We start from the raw sequence: 27,895 nt of genomic DNA on the forward strand, positions 1-27,895 counted from the left end.
ATTAGCCAGGCATGATGGTTCATGCCTTTAATTCCAGAACTCAGGAGGCAGAGGCAGTCGGATTGCTGTGAGTTTGCAGCCAGCCTGGTCTACAAAGAGAGTTCCAGGACAACCAGGGCGATTACACAGAGAAACCCTGTCTCAAAAAAAGAAAACAACATTTGACCATGTCCCCTGGAGGGGGAGACCTGGTGGCACTCAGAGGAAGGACAGCAAGTAGCCAAGAAGAGACTCGATACCCTATGAGAATATATAGGGGGATGTAATCCCCCTCAGGAACAGTCATAGGGGAGGGGAATAATGGGAAAATGGGGGGGGGGGAGGAATGGGAGGATACAAGGGATGGGATAAACATTGAGATGTAACAAGAATAAATTAATAAAAAAAAGGGGGGGGGAAAAAGAGAAAACAAAACAGCAACAACAACAACAAAGGGGTGCTCTAATTCTTCGAAAGTCACTGTAATCCCATCAGGCAGGCTGTAAGGGCAGAGGCAAATAACATTGCGGTCTAAAGAGGAAAAACCTACATTTACCTTTGTTATCAACCCATATAAAATTATTTTGCTTTTAATTATGATGACTAAATATAATAGAAATCTAGCCTCGTGGCATTAATTATGAAAATAGTGCTGTACTTTTCAAGAGGGTCAATTTAAAATACAAAGTAACCTTAAGTCCTTTCTGCCTCTATGATTCGTTTACTCGGTTTATGACACCTTTCTGTCACTGCTCTAGAGGGGGTGGAGCCCAGGTCAATAGAGACTAAAATGGGTTATATTAAAGTCTCATGCAAAAGTCATTTTCATGCAAAGCCTCAGATAATTTATAGTCTGAGAGTTAAGAAAGGTCACATGAGCAAAATTCTCATGACTTCAAGCTATCTATACACAATCATAAGGACAAGCCACTGAAGTAAACTCACTTTTATTCTTTTATTCACAATACCAGGGAGCTTACTATTATTGAAATAATATTTTACATTGACTAAATGTCATATATATATCATCAAAGGAAGTCAGAGTAGAAACTCAAACGGAGCAGGAACCTGGAGTTGATGTTTAGACCATGGAGGAGCACTGTTTACTTGTTTGCTACACATGGCTTGCTCAGCCTGCTTTCTTACAGAACTCAGGAACCCCAGCCCAGGGCCGGCCCCACCCACAATGGGATGGAACCTTCCATATTAATCATTTAAAAATTACCTTACATTCTTGCCTACAGCCTGTTCTTATGGAGGCATCTTCTCAATAGAAGCTCCCTCATCTCTGCCAACACAAGCTTGTATCAAGTAGACATAAAACTATCCAGCACATCTGCTTTCCTTAAACTACTCCATCTCCCTGCTTAGACTGCCCCTTTAACCCAAGCAGAATGTGGTACAGACAGGTTTTTGTTCTCCCTCTACCCTATGGGCTGTATGACCACAGTCAAAAGTCCCTGTGTGTTTATTCTGCAGTGATCCATACTTTTATCTCCTCTTCTCTACTTCACAGACACAGTGATACCTGTTTCAGTCAAATAATCTGGGAGCACCAGATCACTCAGTTCAGCTGCTCTGTGGTCTTAAAGAGGCCTAAGTTTGAAGGAGTCAAAACTATAATAAGGTGAGCTTGCTGCAGCAACAAGTTATTTTGTAGTTTTTTGGACTTGTTTTTCATGAAAGACCTGTGCTCCTGATGAGATAGCCCATGGTGGACAGAATCATGCCAATTCTTTTTCTTACTGCTATTGGCCAGCAAGTGTATCATCCACCCACAAAATAGGCTCCAGACTGAGAACCTCTCCACACTCCATCTCATCCCAGTTGTCTATCCCATTCTCTTCTGCACTAGATCAATGAATGGATCCTGAAAGCCTGTAGTTGACAAGAGCAGACAAATCACTTGCCAAACCTGGAGGAATGACAGAATGTCAGTGCCATGGCTGGTGTCAGGCTTGCCCTGCCTACAGACCCCAGAAAACTCTCTACCCACCCCCTTTGTAAGAACCCTCTCTCTTCCTAGCACTCATGCCCTTTCTTTACCATGTGTGCTCGGTGTGTGGACAAAGAGCAAGTCATGATGCTCTCAAATTCTTTTCACAGTGCATGAAGGTCAAAGGTAGGGAAGAGCCCTCTGCTGAGGAACATTACATTGACAGATTGCTCCTGGAAGGGACAGGGATTCAGAACACAATAAGCTCCAGCAGATGCTCTGCTTCTGTAGAGCCTCCTGTGTGCTTCTCAGTCCCACCGTGTGCATTTGTGTAACCTCGCCAAAGATCAGATCTTAAGTATAAGACAAGAACTCAGAAATCTAGTCTGGCCAGTGTGTTGCTGAAGTAGATATGATGCTTTACAAAAATTGTGTCCTGTATCTTGGCCCCAGTTTCCCCACCTGTAAAATGAGAACAACAAACAAAGTATTTGTTTCATTTTTACTGTGTTGATTCCCCCAATCCACGAACATGGGAGATCTCTCCATCTTCTGATATCTTCTTCAACTTCTTTAATATAAGTTTTTCACTTGCTTTGTTAGAGTCACACCAAGATATTTCATATTATTTGTGGCTATTCTACTATGAAGGGTGTAGTTTCCTTAATTTCTTTCTCAGCCCTTTTGTCATTTTTATACAGCAGGGCTACTGATTTGAGTTGATTTTATATCCAGTCACTTTGCTGAAGGTGCTTATCAGTTGTAGGAATTCCTTGGTAGAATTTTTAGGGTCACTTATATATTCTTACTTGGATTTCACATGTAATGAGCTTTTACATCCTATGTTAATGCATAGCTATAATCTTAAATTGTGTATTGTTGTCAAAGAATGTTTAGAATAATAAAAAAATCTTCAAATGCCATATTCTGTTGTCTCTGAGGCTTTTGAAGCCCTTGTCTATTTTTCCTTATATATCTATAGAATCATATCTATCTGCTAGACCTAGGATGTATATATACTCTTATGATAAAAATAGACCAGTAATTGACATGACCATGATTTGCTCAACTAACAATTAGCTTGTATTACTTAATTATGCTAAAAGTCTGCGGTATCACTTTCAAGGTATTGGAATTAAATCTTGTATTATAATTGTGTTGGATGGGTACAATACCTCATATTACAGTAGTTAGCTCCTAGCAACACCCAGCCTACATCAAAGAACCTCCTTACGGAGATGGCTTCAAATGTGGCAAACCAGCCACTGGGCAAAATGTCCTTGTTTCTGTCACAGACAGAATTCTGCCTAAAAATAGGCAAGCTTGGATACAGGCAGAGTTGATGGCCAAACTCTGCCAAGATAGGGTAAACAAGTCTTTAATAGTTCCTGCCTCACAAATATGTCTGTCAGATATATTAGGCCAGAAGGCTGAAGATGATGCTCCATGTTATAGAGTTTTGGGTGACTCTTCAGGAAGTAAACTGTCTCTGTCATTTTTTTTTTCCATTTTGGAAGCTGCTAACCTGCACTTCCAGTTCACTCAGGTAATCAAGTCTTATTCCTTTTCAAGTCTCTGATGAGGTTGAAGACCAGATAGTTTAGTCTTACAATTAAGCTTAGTTGGTTAGGAGTTAGGATGTTTTTGGATCTAGGTAGAACTTTTAAGTTAATAGATGAGATATGATAGATACTCACCAAGATAGGAAAGATGTTTACTTCAAGTTTGCCAAATACAAATAGCAATCACTATGAATGTAACATTTATATAATTTCTGATTGTTTCATGGTTCTTCCTGCTGTAGTTTACTTAATTTATGTATAATAATATAAATATATGTTAAAAAAGAAACATAATAAAAATGGAAAAATGTGTATTGTTCCAAGACCCTGACCTGGAACAAGGCATATGTATCATTTGTGAAAGCATGAAATACCAGTGTTGATAGTAATCTCCTAAAATGAATATCTTTAATACATTTTGAATGAAATGTTTGGATATTAGTTGATAAAGAATGATATGTAGGGGGCTGGAGCGATGGCTCAGTGGTTAAGAGCACTGCCTGCTCTTCCAAAGGACCCGGGTTCAATTACCAGCACCCACATGGCAGCTCACAACTGTCTGTAACTCTAAGATCTGACACCCTCACACCAATGCACATACATTTTAAAAAATTAAATAAAATATTGAAAAAAAAAGAATGATATGTGTAGCACTGTTTTATGTCTTGGTAGTTGGAGCCAGTGACTTAATCTCTTTTAAACCTCTGTCAAAGATTTCTATAAAGTGTCCCATCATTCTTCATGTGATACTTTCTGTGCAGTTCCATAAAGAAACTGCAGAACCCTTTGTAAATAGGACAGAAGACAGAGTGAATATGAAAGAGAGAATGAATTCAAAACAGACCTCTATCCTGGTTAAATTACTCCACAAAAATGGACTTTTATTCCATGCCTTAATGCTACAAAGATGCATTATAGGTGACTCAGATATAATCTCTAACATCTTAATCCATAGGGGTCCATCTGTAAAGGTATAAGATCACAAACACAAATCATGACATGACTATTTTTTTTCACAAAGTTGTTAGGAATCAACATCAGGTTCTCATGCTTGTGAGGAAAGCACTGCACCAAATGAGCTACCACCCCAGACTCCAGAAGAACTATGTCTCATGATAAAAAAAAAAAAGTATAGACTATATGCTGCTGTGGGTTGAATAGTGTCATCCTAAAAAACATTGGAGCCCTATCTCCAAAGTTGTGATAATGACCTTGTTCAGAAGTAGATTTGTGGCAGTTACTTAAGTGTGGGCATGTCAAATTCCTGCCACAAACAACATTTGGGAATAAATCAATTATTTTGACATATGCTATCAGAAAGTTTATTCCATATTGCTTGGACTTTTGGTATTACAGAGAACACCATTCATTGCAGGAGAGTGTTGGAGAGGACAGGTGTTCAGTTTACAGTGTACCAGGGAAAATGTGACCCCCCCTATAAAACACAATCACAGATCAAAGACCCCCAAGATCTATCTCCTATGACCAACTCATTGGATTCACATCTCAAATTTTCCATAGTCTCCAAAACTAAGGGAGGGAAGACTCAGGGATTTAAACATGAGTCTGTGGGGACATGTCAGAGTCTCTGTAAAACAAAGGTCTCAGAAGACTGAATCAAGTTGACTTCATATTAGTACAGACCCTAAGCAAATGATGTTCATAAGAGAAGTAACATTTGCCAAAGAAGACAGAGAAGGGATGTGAGGGGAAAGAAGAGACAATGATAACTGGTCACAAAAAAATGCACAATGACTCTACAAAGCAAAGAACCATGGGTTGCTAACCACCACCTGAATGTAAGTAGTAGGCACACAATCTCTAAGAGGCACCTGAGTTAACAACCCTGGCAACTCTTAAGTTTCAAACTCTGGGAAAAAATAGCTGAAATGCCTATTTAAAATATCGAAGAAGATACTGGCAAGCCAGGATCTCCATGTATCCCTCAGTAACTACCTGTTACATGTCTCTTCTGGGAGGCATACCCAAGTCCTACCCTAAATTTCTCCAGCCCAGGGGCTAGGCTGCTCTTCCCTATATAATAACAAACATGGTTACCTGCTGTCTTTGTACCTTTAAGGATCCTGGATGCTTCACCTAGTTCCCCTCTCTCTCCTCTCCTCTTCGCTCCACCTCTTCCCACATGACCCATCTCAGTCGCGTCATGTACACTCTGGATTCTCCCAGATGGTTCTGCATCTAGCTACCCTCTCCCAATAATCTGTAGCAAACTTTTTCCTCAACCATACATAAGCAGTCACGTTCCTTTTTCTATCTCTCTTTTCATTCAATGAATTAATTTTAGACTCTTAGATGGCCCACTTGGACATGGACACACACTTATGGAGTCTGTGGGGGTGGGGGAAGGACTGCTAGACATTAAGATCTAGTGATATCCTTCAAGAAACAGCATTAATAAAACATGGATAACTTGGGCTGGAGAGATGGCTCAGTGGTTAAGAGCACTGACTGCTCTTCCAGAGGTCTTGAGTTCAATTCCCAGCAACCACATGGTGGCTCACAACCATCTATAATGTGATCTGATGCCCTTTACAGTGTGCAAGTGTAAACTCAGGCAGAGCAATGTATACATAATAAATAAATAGATGTATTTTTTTTAAAAAAAACATGGATAACTTGCTCAAATAGATTCAAATATTTATGATTAAGAAGCCAGAGGGCAGAGCTGTGGGCTACTTCAGAAAGCAAGTACAGCAGACGCGCTCACTTTACCGGGTTACAACAAAAATGCCCTGTTCCCGTTGGAGGCAGGAGAGACTAATGAACCTCATTCAACTACAATGTGTGTGGAGGAAGTTACCAAAATTAGGTTGTTTTTAAATCAATGTAACCTAAGCATGAACTTAGCGCACATACAAAACCGCAAGACCCACTCAATGACTCCTTGTATTAAGGATAAAGTTAAGCATTTTTAACCTTTATCATATTTAACCCCTGCTCACCTATGGCAAAAGTCCTGTTCAGAGCCCAAATGCTGAGATATTCCCAGAGGCCTCTATGACCAAGGGGCAGAAACGGCTATCAACTGCTTTACCCAGAGGCCTTTGCACCCTCGTGCAATACCTGAGCAACTGCTTTAGCCACAGGCCTTTGCTCCCTCGAGCTAGCCCAGTTAATTGTTCCACCGAAAGGCCTTTGCGCCCTCGTGCTATTCCCTGACGTCTACTTCACTCCAAGGACTTTGCCCCTGGTGCTATGCCAGCTACCTGCTCCACCAAGAAGCTTTGCGCCTCAGGTTACAGTACAGACAGAAGGCCTCCTGGTACACATTTCTACTCATTACCATTGCATTGGAGGCAGTAACAAAGATTCTTGCCGTCACTGCTCCCGAAATGCACTCTAGCTTGGGGTGGCAATAAGGCAACAGCGAGCCTTAGCTTTCCAAGGGGTAGATGGGGATTACAAATACGGGTTTCTGAAGACCCGAGGTGAGTTGGAATGTAGTCCATGTCCCACGAAAATCCGGCGAATGATTGGGCACTGCAGTCGAGGGGGTGGGATTGCAGCCATGGACTTCTGAAAACCTAAAGTGACTTGGTATGAAGCCTAGGCCCTATCAGGAAGAGCTGTGTATAACAGGGCCCTGCAGACGTTCAGGTGTATCAGTTGTACATCTGGTTAGGTTCCAGGGAAGAGGACATTTGTTTCTGTGAGATCGAAAGTGAAATACTGGCAATCTAACAGAGAAAGTCTCAAGCTCCTACAGTGTTGCTGAGTAAGCGCTGAGGTGCTGATACACAGGCAGTACTTTCCTCTAGGAGTGAGAGTGGGTACCTTCTTTGAATCTTATTCTCAGAAAAGTTTGGAAGATCCAGAAACTGTTGCTATGGATTATCGCCATAACTAGACTGATTTGGAGTTCTCTGCTATTATTGATGTACAAGCACTCGGAGATAAAGACTGTTGTCACAGCACACTCTCCAACAGCTGTGGAGCCAGACCCCTGGGGTGACTGACTTTCAGGGCTGTCCAATGAGCACTACCTGGACATGCCTGGTTCTTTTTTGTAACACTTAAATGTAACCTCTGTCCAATGAAGTTGCCTCATATACATTGTTTAGAGTAATGCCTTGCACTTGCACTGTAGGCCTTGGGAAAGTTAACTCATTTGTTTTAGTTTCTTGTGCAACCAACTTGGCTATTGATGTATCACCTTTTCAAGGGTCTGTCCATGTTATGAGGACTTAGGTCATAATATCCATATACAGCTTCATACCAAGACCTTATTCTTATAAAAGTGGCAATAACAACAACAACAAAAAAAAGACATGCTGTTTTTCTCTGCATGTAGTAATACAAGTAACCATGTGTTTCTGTGCTTCAAAGGACAGCAAGTTTGGTTTAAATGTCATAGTATTGGAGGTATTATCTATGTCTTCTCATGTCATTCTTTTCATTCAAAGTTCTATGTCCTTGTAGAAGAAAACACATTTTAAATAGCCTATAAACTTTAAGAGTAGGGGAACTAAAATAAAATTGAAAGACATGCAAATTTACTAATACACTAACAGAATGCTCCTAAAAATGACACGTGAAAAGTAGGAAAGCTTTTCTTATGAAGACACATTTACTTAAAAGAGTTGTTAGATAAATGATAGCAATAGGTTGAAGAAACTTTTGATATAAATCAAGGATACTTAAATTAACTCTTGGTTAGACTCATGCTTTGATGCTGTTCCTGGGAATCAGGGTTTATTTGTTATGTTTTCATCTCATGCATAAAATAATTTAGTAAAAATCTTAAAAGAAGCTGATGGATGATTTTATTCACATAGTATGAAAAAAACAAAACAGGCTAGCTAGAAACATTAGCAGCTGTCAACAAGAATGAGTGAAGAGGATGGAAGAAAGCCATTCCTGCTGCAATAAAGGTCACCAAGAAGCCATGTGGAGGAAGTAGGTGCAAAAACTACAGATAATGTGGGAGAAAGTCCAGAGTGTATAGGAATGAAGAAATGCAACTCTAACTTTTGGCTGGTACCAGAAATACAAAGACAGAGATGAAAGATAAAGAAGAAAAAGGAGGAGGAGGAGGAGGAGGAAAAGCAGGAGGAAGAGGAACTCTTTTTTGAGCCCCCATATGCTCAGAGAGTTAGACTACTAAGGGGTGTGGCCTTGTTGGAGAAGATGTGGCCATGGTGGAGAAAGTGTATCACTGGGGGTGGGCCTTGAGGTTTCAAATGCTCAAACCAGGCCCAGGGGTTGAATCAGTCTGAAAGAAAGAATTGCATTTCAATCAACAAAGGTGTAAGGAATTGGAAATCTGAAGAGTGTTTTGACATCAGGCATAGAGATGAAGAGTTTGGAGTTTTCCCAATTGGGTGTGAGTCTTGCTTTGGTCCAGAATTTTCTCACTACGCTCCCTTTATAGTCTTTGGGAATGGTAATGCATATCCTGTGCCATTATTTGTTGGAAGTATGTGGTCTACTTCTTCATTTTTATTTTACAGGTGATAACAGTTTAAGAGACTGCATGCATCTCAGAAGAGACTTTGAACTTTAGACTTTTAAACAGTGCTGATGCTGTGATAGACTGTGGGGACTTTCAAAATTGGACTAAATATATTTTGCATTATGGTATGTCTACAAGCCTATAAGGTAAGGGAATGGAATGTGGCGAAAGAAAGAAAGAAAGAAAGAAAGAAAGAAAGAAAGAAAGAAAGAAAGAAAGAAAGAAAGAAAGAAAGAAAGAAAGAAAGAAAAACAATTTGTGTGAAAATGACCCAGATAGGTTCACAGGGTGTGGCACTATTAAGAGGGTGACTTTGTTGTAATATGTGTGACCATGTTGGAAGAAGTGTGGCACTGAGGGTGGGTCTTGAGGTTCCAAATGTTCAAGCCTGGACACTGCTCCTTTCTCTTCCTGCTGCCTGTCAACCCAGATGTAACTAGTAAGATGTTAGGTAACTCTTAGCTTCCTTTCCATCACCATGTCTGTCTGCATGTCACCATGCTTCCCACTATGATGATAATGAGCTGTAAGCCAGCCCCAGTTAAATATTTTCTATCATCAGATTTGCTGAGGTCCTGGATGCTTTCCTGGAGGCCATGCAAGCACCAGAGACCCTAGGCAAGGCCTCACCCACGGCCTACCATCTTCCCTTAAATCAGATCCAGAAGACCCAAATTTTTTACCCCATCACCCCATATTTTGGTCCACAAGTCTGGTTGCTTTCCCAGAGGCCACAGTGGCACTAGGGATCTATGTAAGACACCATCCCTTTCACACTAACTCCCCTTAAAGCACACCCAACATCCCTAAACTATACCCATTTCATGGGCTCAATATTCCTGCCTACAAGTTCAGCAGAAAACCTGTTTTTCAGAGGCCATTTCACTTCTAGGGACCCCAGAAGCAATGTCAGGTTTCCAAACCCCAGAGAATACACAGGCCACAAAACCCCCAGTAGGTACATTCTTCTGTAACTGAAGACTTGCTGGTCACTAGAACTCCAGACCAATCGGGCCAGAAGACCAGAAAAGAAACAGAAATCAAGGGGGAAAACATTGAGAAAACCCACGCATCTAACAAAGATACACTCAAAAATCATCACTTAAACTTGCAATAACCCTTAACCCAGACAACTAGAGGCCAGTGTAAGAACAAAATAAAAAACATCCAGGGCAATATGGCACCATCAGAGCACATCTATCTTATTATAGCAAGCCCTGAATATACCAACACAGCTGAAACACACACACACACACACACACACACACACACACACACACACACACACACAAAGGCTTTAAACTCAATCTTATGAAGATGATAGAGGCCTTTAAAGAGGAAATGAATAAATGCTTTAAAGAACTTCAGAAAGATACAAACAAGCAGGTGAAGGAAATGAATAAAATTGAAAATGAAAATAGAAGCAGAAAAAGAAAAAAACACACAAAATGAAGTGAATCCAGGAGATGAAAAATCTAAGTAAGTGAACAGAAACTTCAGACAAGTATCATCAACAAACTACAAGAGTAAAGAAATAATCTCAAGTGTAGAAGATAAAGAAAAGAAATTGATACATAATCAAGGAAAATGTTAAGTCTAAAAAATTCCTGACACAAACCCTACTAAGTCTGGAACACTATAAAAGACCAAACCTAAGAATAATAGGAAAAGAAGGAAAAGATTCCCAACACAAAGAACCAGAAAATATTTAAAACAAAATTATACAAGAAACTTTCCCAAACCTAAATAAAAAGATACCTATAAACATAAAAGAGCTTATAGAATACCAAATAGATTGGACCAGGAGAGAATGTTCTCCCACCACATAATAGTCAAAACACTAAACATATAGAACAAAGAAAGAATATTAAAAATTGCAAGGGAAAAATAGCAAAATAACCCATAAAGGCAGACCTAATAAAATTAAACCAGACTTCTCAACTGAGACTCTTAGACCATTAAGGGCCTGGACAGATGTCTTACAGACTCTAAGAGAGTACAGATATCATCCCTGACTGTGATACCCAGCAATACTTTTGACCACCGTAGATGAAAAAAATAAGATATTCCATGACAAAATCAAATTTAAACAATGTTTATCATTTTAAACCCGTTGCGGCTCCGGCCCTGGCCGGCAGGGGCCGCTCCTCCCGGCGCCCGGGGCCCGCCGCGCCGCCGCCGCCCGCTCCCCGCCCCTTCCCGGGCCGGCGTTCCCGTTACGCCGCCGAGCCGGCAGCCGGGAGCCCGGAGCCCGCGGCCGCAGCGGGAGGCGGCGCGGGGCCCGGCGGCGGCGGCGGCGGGGCCTGCGGGCGCGCGCCGGGCCGGCCAGGGCGGCCATGGCGACCAGGAAGGCGGGCTCGCGGCTGGAGACAGAGATCGAACGCTGCCGCTCCGAGTGCCAGTGGGAGCGGATCCCCGAGCTCGTCAAGCAGCTGTCGGCCAAGCTCATCGCCAACGATGATATGGCTGAACTTCTCCTAGGGGAGTCAAAGTTGGAGCAGCACTTGAAGGAGAAGCCCCTGCGGCAGGGAGCCAGTCCCCGGGGCCCCAGACCCCAGCTAACTGAAGTGCGCAAGCATCTGACTGCTGCCCTGGACCGAGGAAACCTCAAGTCAGAATTCCTACAAGAATCCAATCTGATCATGGCCAAGCTTAATTATGTGGAAGGAGACTATAAGGAAGCCCTGAACATCTATGCCCGGGTGGGCCTTGATGACTTGCCGCTGACAGCCGTGCCTCCCTACAGGCTGCGGATGATTGCTGAAGCCTATGCTACCAAAGGACTTTGTCTAGAGAAGCTGCCTATTTCGTCCTCTACCAGTAATCTCCATGTGGACCGGGAGCAGGATGTCATCACTGCTATGAGAAAGCTGGGGACATTGCACTCTTATACCTTCAGGAGATAGAAAGGGTAATCCTAACTAATATTCAGAACAGAAGCCCTAAGCCTGGCCCTGCTCCCCACGATCAAGAACTAGGTTTTTTCCTAGAAACAGGACTTCAGAGAGCCCATGTCCTCTATTTCAAAAATGGGAACTTGACAAGAGGAGTCGGGAGATTTAGGGAGCTTCTCAGAGCAGTGGAGACGAGAACAACACAGAACCTGCGAATGACAATAGCCAGGCAGCTGGCAGAAATCTTGTTACGGGGCATGTGTGAGCAGAGCTACTGGAACCCTCTAGAAGACCCTCCCTGCCAGTCACCTCTGGATGACCCTCTCCGGAAAGGAGCCAACACCAAAACCTACACCCTCCCTCGCAGAGCCCGTGTCTACTCAGGAGAGAACATTTTTTGTCCTCAAGAAAATACTGAAGAGGCGCTGCTGTTACTGCTCATTAGTGAATCTATGGCCAACAGAGATGCTGTGCTGAGCAGGATTCCGGAACACAAGAGTGATCGCCTCATCAGCCTGCAGAGCGCGTCCGTGGTCTATGATTTACTGACCATTGCTCTTGGAAGAAGAGGCCAGTATGAGATGCTGTCAGAGTGCTTAGAAAGAGCCATGAAGTTTGCCTTTGAGGAGTTCCACCTCTGGTACCAGTTTGCTCTGTCACTGATGGCTGCTGGGAAGTCTGCCCGTGCTGTGAAGGTGCTGAAGGAATGTATCCGGCTAAAGCCAGATGATGCCACCATCCCACTTCTGGCAGCCAAGCTTTGTGTGGGTTCCCTTCACTGGGTAAGTGGAGAGCTTCCCCGCTCCTCCACAGGGGCTCCATCCCAGGACCAACTTCCATGCTTCCATGCCAAGCCTCACTCACCTTAGCGGAGTCAGTGGATTTCCAGCATGCTCCAGGTTTTCTTTTTAACAGAAAAGCTTGAAAAGTAGTGATGGCAGAAGGATCCAGGGGTCCTAGAAACCTACAAGAAGAACATTATGGCGAGTGGATCTGGGCCCAGGGGTCCCGCTCAAACTATGGCACCAGCCAAGGACAATACATGCAGTAAACTTCAAACCCCTACCCAGATCTAGCCAATGGACAGGATGTTCTCCACATGAACTCTGGTGCCCCATATTTGACCACGTCCCCTTGATGGGGAGGCCTGGTGGCACTCAGAGGAAGGACAGCAGGCTACCAAGAAGAGACTTGATACCCTGTGAGCATATACAGGGGGAGGAGGAAGCCCTAAAGAAAACCCCAAGTCATCGATGCTAACTATTCCCAAGAAAACAGAAAATAATTGCACACCAGCGAAACCAAAAGGAGAGACACATATATGAATATACACACATGTATGCACATGCACACACATACAAACACACACACACATCATCATCATCATCATCATCACCAACATCAAAACAACAGGAACGAATGCTTATTGGTCATTAATATCTCTCAACATCAATGGACTCAATTCCCCAATTAAAAGGACACAGAAAACAGAATGGATGCAAAAACAGGATCCATCATTCTGCTGTATACAATGACACATGCCTTGTGAAATACTGGCATACGTCTTTATGGTGGCATGAGACCCCTTATAACTCTACAAGCAACATGAAGTAATTCCATCTTGAAGCTAGTAGTACTCAAGAATAAGCTAAATGCATTTCAGAGCGCCTCCAGCTATCTTTGGTGCTATGTAGGGGATTGTCTTTCCCACTCCCTAGGTGTTTGTTGATGTGAGCACCAACACAAGGACACTCTCAAGCACACAGAGGCTCTTCTGAAGCAGGACTTTGTAGTAGCTGTAAACATGTTTTTGGTTTGATCCCAAGTGTGGAATGTTAAACAGACTTGTGAGAAGGTGCATGATGTATGTCTGCTAGCAATGGAAATGCCTCTTGTGGGGTCATGGTCTTTGCCAGTTAAAAAACATCTTGGTATAGACTTTGAGAGGAGATAAATAGAAACCCAAAAAACCAGAATCTTGGATTTTGGCTTTCCCATCACTTCAAATTGCTTGGCTGTTCATTGTTCCACTTTGAAATGTTCCTAGAGAGAAATGCTCCAGAGAACACTACTAGGCTCTGGCTGCTGTGGTTGCAGTCACTTTTGCTGAATTGTAGGTTTGATCTTTGACAGGTCTTCTATAACCCTAATGATGAAGAGTGGAAATGCCCCAAAGGAACTGAGTCTACAAAGGTCTAGGTCCACTGTCCTATTAACCTCATTTCTCTCTTATCTAGGGTAGGTGGGCCGGAAGACAGGTAGAGGCATTAAAGAACCCCAAATAAAGTAGGTTTTTAAAAGATCAAAGCCGGGGGCTGGAGAGATGGCTCAGAGGTTAAGACCACTATCTGCTCTTCCAGAGGTCCTGAGTTCAATTCCCAGCAACCACATCATGGCTCACAACCACCTATAATGAGATCTGATACCCTCTTCTGGCCTGCAGGTGTACATGCAGGCACAACATTGTATACATAGCAATAAATAAACAAATCTTTAAAAAAAAAAAAAAAAAGATCAAAGCCTACAGGTAGAACCCATATGTGGCTTAGGCATAATGGATAACTTAATTTCTAATGCTTTAGAGAAATTGCAGGTTTTAAAGGTATAAAAATATTGTTTCAGGGTGTTAGCAAAAATAGCAACTGTCACTGCAGTGTTCTCTCCTATCTTGTACCCAGAAGGTATTTTATGTCTTTGTTTCATTGTCTTCCTATATTCTGGTTTTTTGAAGGTTGGAAAAATTAGTGAACAATTAGAAAAGTTACAAGTTCATATGGAGGAGTCTGAACAACAAAAAGTAAGTGTCATAGGAAAATCAGAAAGTTCACTTGATTCTCTCCTTTTGGAAAGTATTGCAGAGTTAGATATGCAAAAAGAGAGTTTGCAGGTAAGGTTTGAAATGTTTGAAAAACAAAAAATGTCAGAGAGAGGAGAGAGTTCAGGCCTGGTGTCTGAGGGCGAGAAATTCCTGAAGGATGAAAGAGGGAAGCTAACTAGGCTGGAAGGCAGATTGCTGCTATGCCATGCCATGCCCTGTCCTGTTCCATGCACTTTCACTGCCAGTGCTCAGAGCCCCTGACTGAGGCAAGGGCCTGGGAAGAGTAACAGGCTGTACAGGACAAATGGGTTCATATTGTGCCAAGTGCACCACCAAGGGAGTTGCCTGGGACTACACAGACATCTTAACCTTTCCCAGTATTTGTACAGCATATAACTCCTAATGATGATGGTAATGCTTATGATGAGATGACAAGGCATCCGTGGAAATGTTAGATTTAAAGCATTTGAAAGTCTATTGTATCATATAGAATGCATTCACTATTAATTTAACAAATATTAAGTACCTAGACTCTGCACAGTAGATTATTTCCGAAGATTGTGTCAACTCTGCTGGAAGTTGGTCATCAATTACCATGGTTGTCATGATAGAGAGATGACGCTACAAAAAAGAACATCATAATATTGCAAGGTGTGTAAGTATTGTTAGAGACAAACTACTTGCTTAAGGGTGTTATGTTGACCTATAATCCAATCTAAAGACATTGTAATAGAACAATGCTGCTTTGCTGCTTTAAGACCTTGTGATATGGTTCAGGAGTCAGGGAAGAGATCTACTTCATTTACTAAGGTAATACAAGGCCCTGGAGAAACCTTCACAGACTTATTACAGATATTGGCTTCATTTGTAAACAGAGCCATATCACACCCTGATATCAGACAGGAGTTGACACAGACTTTAGCATTTGAAAATACAAATAGTGAATGTCAGAGAGTAATTATACCATTAACAGCATGAACAGTCCTTATAGGTAAATGGATAAGAGATACAATTGATATTGAATCTCAGGAGGATCATGCCAATATCACAGGACAAACTATAGCTAGAGGTCTCAGATATCAAAACACCCGGTACTTTAATTTTGTTGAATTTGGCCATTAAGGTTAATAGCTCCAGACCTCAAAATAGCATGTGCATTAACTCTGAAGAAAACAGTATTCATAGAAGAGAGCATACAGATTCTGGCTGTTTATATGCCAAGACTTCCAGGGTTTTGTAGCAGCCGTTGAAAGAAAAAATATTGGTCTAGGGATTTCAAGTCCAAGAGAGACAAGGTAATCTCTTGCCATTGGAAAATGCAAGGATGGGCCTGTAACCTCAAGGCCCTTCAGCAAACAATACCTGCCATCTCTTTTTGGTCAGCCAGGAGGTAACAAGCATGCAGGAAGGCCAAAGCTACTGAAAACAGAGAGGCTTTACATCTGGCCTCAGATAAATCTCTTACACTATCCCCAAAGATTGAATGTTACAAAATAACCACTGGTGTTTATGGTCCTTTACCTTCAGAGACAGTAGGAATAATCTTGGGAAGAAGTGCTTTATTGTGCATCCAGATATTATACATGGATTGTAAGGAGGAAATTAAAATCACGGCATATGTAAAAAAGAGATGCAAATTAATTCAGGGGATAGAATTTCTCAGCTGTTGCTCTTTCCTCACATCAAGGGCAAAGATACTCCAGTAGAAATCCTTCTGCTACTATTATATTTTCCTGAATCTCTTAGTATAATTACTGATTCTCAATATGTAGAAAGAGTTGTTTTGCATATGAAAACCCCTAGATTTATCCTGATAACTCAGAATTGACTTTGTCATTATAGAATTGCAACAGACCATCAGAAGTAGAAACTATCCACTATATATTACTCATATTTGGTGTCAAAAGGTTTACCAGGTCCATTCACACAAGGAAATGAAGAAATTGACCAATTACTAATAGGAAATATGTTAGAAGCCTCCAATTTTCATGAAAAGCATCATGTTAATATTGTGTTTAAAGAAAAAATATCACTTGTTAACAAACAAAAGATATAAACTGTGTCCTACATGTTTTCTGAATAACCAAACTCCATTATCTACTGGAAGTAACCCTAGAAATACCAAAAAAAAAAAAAAAAAAAAAAAAAAAAAAAATGAAATCTGGCAGGTGGATGTGCTTCATTTTGTAGAATTTGGAAAACAAAGGTATCTACACCCTATAATTGTACAAACTCGGGGTTTCAATAGGCAACTGCCTTAATTATGTAATTACATATTTATTAGAAACAATGGCAATTATGGGGACACCTGTACAAATTAAGGCTGACAATGCTCCCAAATATGTATCCAGTAAGATAAAGCAGTTCTTTGCATAATATAAAGCACATTATTGGTATACCACATAATCCTACAGGACAAGCACTCATAGAAATAGCTAAATGTACCTTAAAAGAGGTACTTACTAAACAAAAAGGAAGAGTAAAGACCCAAAGGAACAGATAAAATAATGTTTTGTTAACTCTAAATTTTTTAACGTTGAATGAAAAAGGAATAACAGCAGCAGAGGAACACTGGGTTATAGAAAAACTAAGACTACCAATAAGGATGTTTACATTAGAATGGAACCCTGCAATAGTTTTGAGATGTGGAAGTGGTTATGTTTATGTCTCTACAGGGAATAAAAAAATATGGTTGCCAACAAAACTTATAAAGATTAGATCTGACTAGGAAAGACCTCCTACTATCTGAAACATAAATGTCAGAATAGCAAGGGAATTTTATTGACTACCTGATCTTTGTGACATGCCATCATTTGATATAGCATAGATACTACAGTTAAAACAGACTTATAAAGTTGATAGATACCTTTCATCTGCTTAAACAGAGCAAAAAAAATCTTTAGCTGATTTGTACACCTTGCATATTACACATATATTACTAAAATATTAGTATAGGTATATTTCTACATTTGTATATACACATAATTAGAGAAAGATATACCTATACTAATACTTTTTAAAGTTCTTTTATTTTCAGAGCAAAAGACCAGATAACAATGAAGACAAAGTAAGTATCCGAGGTGATTCAGGCTCTCAGACTGCCTCAGCAACTGTCTCCTCAAGAATTTGCATACAGATCAAAAGGGATAGCCCAAATGATCTATCCCACAGAGACTGGACAGAAAGAGATACAGCTAGCTTTTCCAGCACTTGGCCAATATTCTAATTTTCTAAGGGTACCCAAAAGATGTTTTTACTAAAAACAAATAAATAAATAAATAAAACACTATGCCCAATTCCCAATAGGTGGGTAGGTGTTTTTGGTGGATTACAGATGTTTGTTATTGTCTGTGGGGATTGGTTATAAGTTGGTAAAGGATAGATTCAGGGATCTTTCTTTCTCCAGACTATCCTTTTTCTCTTATTTTTTTATTCTATTTAGTGTTAAGGGAAAGGAGGGGAAAAAGATAATAAAAACAGGGGGTTATAAAATTATAGGACAAAAGGTAGATTATTGAATCTACTAACATCAAATATTTTACATTGGTATTTTATATTGATAGAAATTTAAGATTATTTTGTCGAACCTTTGCTTAATGTGTTGTACATATGGAACTCATTTGAAAACGTGATAAATTCTAGTCTTATGAAAACTAACTATTGAAAACTGTTTGGGAAGACTGGAGATGCAAGACAGTAGTTAATCACCTATAAATAATCTTACTTATTATCTTCTTAGATCCTAGTTTAGTTAATTACAGGAATAAGCTTTATTTAGTTTCTTGTATAAGTTTTCAAGGTTAAGCAAATGGTACATATAGAAGCAAGCAATGTATGTATATACGTAGAGAGAGAGATGTGATTATGCATTATATAAAGTAAATAGATGGTCTTCAAACACTTGATGATCTACATAATTTGGCACTTAATAATAAAGAGCTTTTCTGATAGAGAGACACATCTGCTCCTGGCAGCAGCTCCAATCTGCTTCAATGAAGATGATGGGGGTCAAAGAAACAAATGTAGCAAAACAGCCACTGTACAAAACAAAACAAACACACTGTTCTTATCTTGACTGCTGCTAGCAGGCTGGCTTCCAAACTGCAAATGAGCATTATACTGGGATAGTGTCCAACTTTTCAGAGACTAGGTAGGCTAGTCCTTCAAACTTCAAGATTCACAGAAAAATCTGTCAGATGGTCTGAGCCAGTAGGCTGAAGATTAGATATCCCAACAACACACAGAAACCTTTGGTGACTGTCCAGGCAGTCAATTTCTCTGTAATTTCTATGCTTTTGAATGCTGCTTGCCTGCACTTCCTACATTTTAGGTAATATTTCTTTAAGACTCTGATGAGGTTGAAGACTAGACTTCTTACTACAATTAATATTAAGATGTCTAGAATCTAAAAACATTTTAGGATGATAAATATAAGCTATGATAAGAAAGTGGTTTAGAGAATTTGGATACTAGGGTAGGACTAAGTAGGACAGGATAGCTAGCGTAATATTTTCTCCAAGGTTGTCAAATACAAATGAAATGGACCTTGTAAATGTAATTTTACCTGATAATTCTCATAATTATTCTTATTGTATATAGTATAATGTTAGAGAAAATGCTATTTTTTAATAAAAGGGGGGATATATAATGAATGTAAACATGTTTTTGTTTTTATCCCGAGTGTGAGACATAAAACATGTGTGAGGGCATGTGATGTTTGTCTGCTGAAAACAAACTTGTTTTCAGGGCATGTGGTGTATGTCCACTAGAAAGGAAACGGCCTCTTGCAAGGGCATGATCTCTGAGAGGAGGTAAATAGGATCCCAAAGAACAGAGGCCTCGTTTTTTCATTTTGTGTCACTTGACTGTTCATCACTCCTCTTCAAGATGCTCCTAGAGAGAAACACTCCTGAGAAAGCTTCTAGGTTCTACCTGCTGCAATTGTGGTTGCTTTTGCTGAATTGCTGGTCTGATGGAATTCTGACGATGAAGAGTGGAACTGTGTCTAAAAAAGATTATTTCCATTGTCCCTATTAACTTCCTTTCTCGCTTATCTAAGGTAGGTGGGCTGGGAGGGAGGTATAGGCATTAGAAAACCCCAAATAAAGTAGTTTTTAAAACTTCAAAACCTACAGGAATTCATGTAGGACAGGATGATGGACAGTTTCTGCTCTTCAGTCAACCACCATCACTTATAATGCAATGATTTCTGGAGAAAAAATGGTTTTCTTATTCTTCTCCATCCATCAAATGCTGCATTGTGGTTCTGAAAATTTGTGTGACTAGAAATAAAGATTATTTTTTTAAGTTGCTGAGTTTATAATACCTCTTAAAGAAAGAACGAGCATAAGAAAAGAAGAAAAAAAGTTAGCAGGCTCTATGCTGCCACAGAGGAGCAGCTGCAAGTATCTGCCTTGATGGAGGATTTTTGAAAGCATGACTCCCAATAGGGACACAATTATTACTCCTGTCTCCATAGCATGTATTCAGTTGATCCAGCTTTTATGATGGGGAGACCCTCTCCCAGAACCCGGTGTTCTAAAGGCCAAGGCAAGATTAATAGTTATTAAAAGGAAGGGAGAAGAGTAAGTAACTTCTTTTTTAAATTTTTTTTTATTTTTTGATCTTATTAATTTATTCAGATTACAACTCAATTACTGTCCCATCACTTGTATCCTCCCATTCCTCCCTCCCTCCCACTTTCACCCTATTCCCCTCCCCTAGGTCTATGACCGAGGGGGAACTCCTCCCCCACTATATGGTCATAGGCTATCAAGTCTCATCTTGGTAACCTGCTTATTCTTTCTTTGAGTGCCACCAGGCCTCCCCAAAGTAACTTCTTGAGTGCTTACAAATGACAAGACTAAGCAGAGACAGAGAGAATTTTCTCTGAACTAGAGAGGAGCTTTCTCCTAATGGACTTCAACAAAGCCTAGACACCTACACTTCTAATCAATTATGAAATTACTTCTACATATTGATTTACATGTGCTTAATTACCCCTACATATATATGATTATAAAAAATCATAACAAATCATTTTTGATGTTATCTATAATTGAGTTTGCAAGTACTGTAGGAGTAGATACAGGTCCATCCCTTATGTAGGCACTGAATCTTATTTTACTGTCAGGTTAGCATTGTGTTCATTTCTGAATTGCTTGTTGTAGCTCCTTTGACTTTAATGGCTTCTCTTTCTAGAGGCATGCTTTCCAACAGAATGATGCAGCAAGGTTAGGTAGAAGCTGATAAACATTATGAGTCATGTAACCAAACAAAATCTGGGTTTTGCACACATGGAAACAGATTTCAAAACACGCCTTTATGACCTGAATATAATTTTTAGTTTCTGTCTTGTATCTGTGCCTAAATCAGTGGTCAGGAAGACCAAATTCTAACAAGTACAGAAAGATCCAATAGTAGCAATTAAATGATATTTTTAAGTTTTCTAATGTAGAGGGGAGATCCAAGATGGCACTGCTCAGTGCACATGGTGTCTGGGTAGCAGGACCACAGAGACTGCAGTGCAAGTGAGAGGCTGTGCTGCAGACTCCAAAATTATAACATCTGTGTTTTCCAGGTGATAAGAGAGCCAATGGGTGCCAAGAATGAGAAGTTCCAGCCTCTGGCCACCCAATTCCTGGGATACAGGGAAACAGTCTCGGACTCTGGCCATGCCTCTACTTGTCTTCCTGAAGAGACTGGCCCGACCTCAGGAGCAAACAGGATCTCATTCCAAGATGGTAGCACCCAACACATATGGTGTCTGGGCAGGTTGAGCTCAGATACCACAGAGTGAATGAGCAAGTAGTGGGGCTGACGACTCTGGAGTTCCCCTGGTGGGAGGAGGGCTCCTGGTTTCCTGAAGAGACCTGCTGGTCCTCAGACTAGACACCATTATCCCAACCCTCTGCCTGTGAGTCTAACATAGATACAGACATCTGAAGAGAAAGGTGAGATTTCCCTGACATCCAGCAGCCAATCCACAATAATACCCACCATCCCAAGAGCTGCACCAGGAACATCCAGTCTCCTGCCTAGGGCTCTTCCTGCACCCTTGGGAAATCCAGCAGGCACTAGGAACAACCATCCAACACCAGAGACAACCAGATGTCATAAGAACATAATGGATAAAAGTCAGGGCAATATGGAACCTCCAGAACCCTGGGTACTCTAACACAACTGAAACACAAGAAAATGACCTTAAGTCTATGCTTTTAAAGATGATATGGACCTTTAAAGAGGAAACAAATAAATATCTTAAAGAAATACAGGAAAATACAATCAATCAGACAAGACTTTTAAAGATGAAATGAATGAATTATATAAAGAAATACAGGGAAATACAAACATACAAGTGAAGGTAATTAATAAAGTGGTTCAAGATCTGTAAATGGAAATAAAAACAATAAACAAAACACAAACTGAAGAAAGCCTGGAGATGGAAAATTTATGGAAAAAACATACCCAATAGAATACAAGAAATAGAAGAAAGAATCTCAGGTGTAAAAGATAAATCAAAGATATATCTCAAGCTGTACTATAGAGCAACAATAATAAAAGCTGCATGGTACTAGCATAGAAACAGACAAGTGGATCAATGGAATCAAATCAAAGACCCAGAAATAAACCACATACACCTATAGATGCTTGATTTTTGACAGAAAGAAAAGAAAAAGCCAAAACCATGCAATGGAAAAAAGATAGCATCTTCAACAAATGATGCTTTTCTAGCTGGATGTCTACTTGTAGAAAATCCAAATAGACTCTTATTTAACACCCTACACAAAACTAAAGTCCAAGGGGATTAAAGACCTCAACATAAAACCAGACACACTAAATCTGTCAGGAAAAAGTGGGGAAGAGCTTTGAGCTTATTGGCATAGGAGATAACTGCCTGAACAGAATGCTAGCAGCTCAGACTCCAAGATCAGCAATTAATAAATGAGACCTCATGAAACTGAAAACCTTTTATAAAGCAGAGGACGGTGTCAACAGAACAAATTGGCAGCCTATAGATTGGGAAAAGATCTTCACCAACCCTACATCTGAAAAAGAGCTAATATCCAAAATATATAAAGAACTCAAGAAATTAAATGCCCAACCCCCCCCCCAAATAATCCAGTTAAAAATGGGGTACAGAGTTAAACAGAATTCTCAACAGAGAAATCTCAAATGGCAAAGAAGCATTTAAAGAAATCCTCAACATCATTAGTCATCAGAGAAATGCAAATCAAAACAACACTGAGATTCCATTTTAAACATATCAGAATGGCTAAGATAAAAAACTCAAGTGACAAAAAACAAAAACTCAAGTGACATCACATGCTAATGAGGATGTGGAGAAAGGTGAACACTCCACCATTGCTGGTATGGAGTGCAAATTTTACAACCACTTTGGAAATCAATCTGGAGGTTTCTCATAAAATTGGGAATTGCTCTACCTCAAGACCCAGCTACACCACTCCTGGGCATATACCCAAAGGGTGCTCCATCATTCAACAAAGACATTTGTCCAACATGTTCATAGCAGCTTTATTTGTAATAGCCAGAAACTGGAAACAACCCACATGTCCCCCTACTGAAGAATGGATAAAGAAACTGTGGTCCATTTACACAATGGAATATTATTCAGCTATTAAAAACAAGGAAATCGTGAAATTTGCAGGCAAGTGGTTGGAACTAGAAAGAATGATCTTGAGTGAGATAACCAAGATTCAGAAAGACACACATGGTATGTACTCATTTACAAGTGGATATTAGCCACATAATACAAGGGGAGGGGTAGGGCAGGTAGGTAGGAGGGAGGGGTGGCTATGACCATGATGTAAAGTGAATTACATACAAATTAAAATTAAATTTTAAAAAGTTTTCTAATGTCAGAATATAATAGACACTACTTTTGGTTATAGAGCTTCAGTAGACAAATGCTGTACAAAGCACTAATTATTCATTAAACCGAGTTCATATCTACCTACTGTATATTTTAGGAGGAAAAAAACTGGCCAGTCTCCTGTTTCAGCACCTTCATGATTTCTTTATTGTTGATTAGATAGTTAATAGATGATTGAAAAGGGAACAAGCAAATTTTATGTGAATCTTAGATATCTACCTTTTACATTTTGAATTAATTTCTGTATTTGTTTATGAACATAGTCTCAGTATGTAGTCAGTTCTGGGCTGCAACTTGCTATGTAGACCACAAATGGAGCTAGAAAAATTGTATATCTAGTGTAGAAGAGTGAAACTGGATCTTTCTCTCTGTGTCTAGATAAAAGTCAACTCCAAAGGGACCAAAGACCTCACTGTAAGTAGCAACACTTTTAAGTTGCTATTAGAAAATTAGGAAAAACTAAGTAAGGTAAGAACTTTGTGAACGGACTCGATGTGTTTAACTCATATGACCAAGCACAGACAAATGCACCTCTCTAGCCCTTTAGTTTCTTTACCTCTCACCCTCAAGTTAGTAGTCTCTTTTTCCTATTTATTTTTGTACACACATATTTCTGCATACACACACACACACACACACACACACACACACACACAGAACTACCAAGTCTGTTTTTATTGTTTGTGTGCCTGTGCTTTCAAATCTGACCACCCTGCATTGAGCAAAGATAAGTGGCTTCATGCCTTGGAGAAACGAGTTCTCTTTCTTGCCTCAGTTACTATCAACAGTTGCCTTTAGTTCTTGGTCTAGGGGTGAGACCCTGTAAAACATTCTACCTTTCATGTTAATGTATCCGTTTGAACAATGTCCTATTGTCCAGTTCTTTTTTTGCAGCAATATTTTGTAGAGACTTTGACAACTGACTTCCTGATATTATGGTTTTTACAAACTTTCCCAATTTCATTTAAAAAGTACTGATAAATATAAGGACACAGATTCATATCAACCCCTTAGTAGTAAATGATTTCAGTAACCTACTATGTGCAATAGACAGAGCATCTGGACCAAAAAAAATCAATAGAGAAACATCAAAAATAATTGGCATCATCAATCAAATGGACTTGACAGATATCTACACAATATTATACCCAAGCACCAAAGAATACGCATTCTACTCAGTGCATATGGAAGCCTTTATAAAATAGACCACATCCAGGACACAAAAGAAACTTCTAAAGATTCACAAAGCCTGAAATAACTCCTTGTATCCTATCTGACTACAATGTAATAGAACTTAAAATTGACAACAAATAAAATGACATGAAATTTTTTAAAAAGCATTACTTTATAATGAATTAGTTAAAAAATAAATCAATAAATAGATTTAAAATGTGAATTAGAATAAGAAAATAACACAACAAAGCCAGTGGAACACAATGAAAGGAGTCCTGTGAGGGAAATGGATACCTCTTGGTGTCAATATTAAAAAACAACAAATAAACAAACAAAAAACAAAACAGAAAAAACACAAATTAATGGCTTCATGATGAAACTCAGAAATTTGAAAAACAAGAATAAAACAAATCCATACATAGTGGTTTGAAATCATAAAAATAAGAACAAAAATTAATAATAGAGAAAAAAGAATATAATAAAAAGGATTAACAAATTTAAGGGCTGGTTGTTTTTGTTTTTGTTTTTGTTTTTTCAAAAGATACAGAAGACTGACAGAACCTTGGACCAACTATCCAGTAAGAAAAAAGAAAGGGCCAAGTTTGTGGCCAAGGGCAAGGGCCAGCTGGGACCAGACAAGTGGGCCAAAAAAGTGGAGGATATGATGGAAGCTGTGAGGAGACAGGCACTTTGACCCAGCCAACGGCAAGTTCAGCAAGTTGGCCAATAGCCCTGATAGGAAAACACTGTGCCGCACCTTCTGCCAGCTCATCCTGGACCCCATGTTCAAGGGGTTCAATGCCATCATGAACTTAAGGAAGGAGGAGATGGCCAAACTGATCGAAAAGCTGGACAGTGAGGACAAGGACAAGGAGGGTAAACCACTGCCCAAGGCTGTGACGCGCTGCCTGCTGCCTGCTGGTGACGCCCTGCTTCAGATGATCACCCTCCCCATCACTGCACAGAAGTAGTACAGTTGTGAGCTTCTCTACGAGGGGCCACCTGATGATGAGGCTGCCATGGGCAATAAGAGCTGTGACCCCAAAGGCTCTCTCATGATACATACTTCAAAGGTGGTGCTGACCTCAGACAAAGGCCGCTTCTATACCTTTGGTAGGTGTTCACAGGCCTGAAGGTCTGGATCATGGGCCCCAACCTGGGAAGAAAGAGGACCTGTACCCAAAGCCCATCCAGAGAACCATTATGATGATGGGTTGTTTGTGGAACCTATCGAGGATGTGCCCTGCAGGAGCATTGTGGGGCTAGTCATAGTAGACCAGTTCCTTGTGAAGACTAGGACCATCACCACCTTCGAGTGATGAAGTTCAGTGTCAGCCCTGTTGTTAGAGTGACAGCTGAAGCCAAGAACTCAGCTGACCTGTCCAAGCTGGTGGAGGACAGCGGCTGCCTAAGTCTGACCCAATGGAGCAGTGCATCGTCGAGGAACCTGGGAAGCACATCATTGCTGGTACAGGTGAGCTTCACCTGGAGATCTGCCTCAAGGATCTGAAGGAGAACCACTCATGCATGCCTATCAAGAAATCTGACCCAGGAATGGAAAGATGGCTCAGGGGTTAAGGAGCACTATCTGCTCTTTCAGAGGTGCTAAGCTCAATTCCCAGCAACCACAAGGTGGCTCACAGCCATCTATAATGTGATCTGATACCCTCTTCTGACACGCAGATGTACATCCAGATAGAGCACTCAAATACATAAAATAAATAAAAATCTTTGAAAAAAAAGAAATCTGACCCAGTTGTCTCATACCAGGAGACAGCAGGTGAGGAGTCAAATGTGCTGTGTCTGTCCAAGTCCCCCAACAAGCACAACCGGCTGTGCATGAAGGCCAGGACCTTCCCTGATAGCCTGGCTGAGGACATTGACAAGGGTGAAGAGTTTGCCCACCAGGAGCTCAAGGCACATGTACACTACCTGGCTGAAAAGTACGAGTGGGATCTTGCTGAGGCCTGCAAGATCTGGTGCTTTGGGGCCTGATGGTACCAGCCCTAACATTCTCACTGACATCAGGTATGCAGTCCCTGAATGAGATCAAGGACAGTGTGGTGGCTTCCAGTGGGCCACTAAGGAGGTGGTCTTTGTGAGGAGAACATGTGTGGTGTGTGCTTTGATGTTCATGATGTGACCCTGTATGCTGATGCCATCCACTGAGGCAGTGGAAAGATCATCCCCACAGAGCACCACTGCCTCTATGTCAGTGTGCTAACTGCACAGCCCCACCTTATGGAGCCTTTCTATCTGGTGGCAATCCAGTGCCCTGAGCAAGTGGTGGGTGGCATCTATGGTGTCCTGAATTGGAAGCAGGGCCATGTGTTGGAGGAGTCCTAGGTGGCTGGTATCCCATGTTCGTAGTTAAGGCATAACTGACTGTCAACAAGTCATCTGGTTTCACAGCCAATCTCTGCTCCAACACTGATGGCCAGGCATTCCCCCAGTGTGTGTTTAACCACTGGCAGATCCTGCTTAGGGACCCATTTGACAACAGTAGCTGCCAAGTCCTGGCTGAGACCCACAAGCACAAAGGCCTGAAGGAAGACATCCCTGCGCTGGACAACTTCCTGGACAAACCGTAGGCAACCTGGTACTGCCACACACTTCACAGTGCCTGCCCATCAGAAGACACCTTGAGACTGTCCCCATAGTGCTATTCTGGAAGCTGCTGGGGCCACCCTGCCATCGCTCACACTAATACTTGATGCCAATTCATTTATTTCAGAATTATACAGCAGCAGGGCGATTCCCTCCTGTGGGCTGAACTGGCAGACCATGAGGTGGATGGGAAACGGCTCTTTATAATTTTCAGAGGGAAATACACAGATGTCCAAAAGTCTAAACAAATGCATTCAGAGGTAAAAGAAAGAAAGAGTGGCAGGGGGATGGGGGTGGCGGTGAGGGAAGCCTTCCAGTTTAAAAAAAGAGTGCTCAGGGTCAGTTGAATTCTATGAAACTTTCAAAAAAGATCTACAGCCAACCTTTCTTAAACTATTCAAAATAAGCTAGGTGTGGTGGTGCATGCCTTTAATCCCAGCACTTAGAGAGACAAAGGCAGGTGGATCTTTGTGAGTTTGAGGCCAACCTGGTCTATAAAGTGAGTCCAAGACAGACAAGGTTATACAGAGAAACCCTGTCTTGAAAAAAACAAACAAAAA

General features: G+C 40.7%; 1 protein-coding gene and 1 pseudogene across 1 annotated transcript; both read left to right on the forward strand.

The window, feature by feature from the left end:
* The first annotated feature begins 11,256 nt into the window (after positions 1–11,256).
* Positions 11,257–12,741, forward strand: LOC127188297 (tetratricopeptide repeat protein 7B-like). Its single transcript, XM_051144798.1, is given in 2 exon segments — positions 11,257–11,803; positions 11,806–12,741. Coding segments are annotated over 2 exon segments (1,425 nt in total). The 5' UTR covers positions 11,257–11,286; the 3' UTR covers positions 12,714–12,741.
* A 1,657-nt stretch (positions 12,742–14,398) lies between these two features.
* LOC127188497 (elongation factor 2-like) lies at positions 14,399–27,319 on the forward strand (annotated as a pseudogene).
* Positions 27,320–27,895: the final 576 nt, after the last annotated feature.

Source organism: Acomys russatus, chromosome 4, assembly GCF_903995435.1.
Source record: "Acomys russatus chromosome 4, mAcoRus1.1, whole genome shotgun sequence".
Taxonomy (NCBI): domain Eukaryota; kingdom Metazoa; phylum Chordata; class Mammalia; order Rodentia; family Muridae; genus Acomys; species Acomys russatus.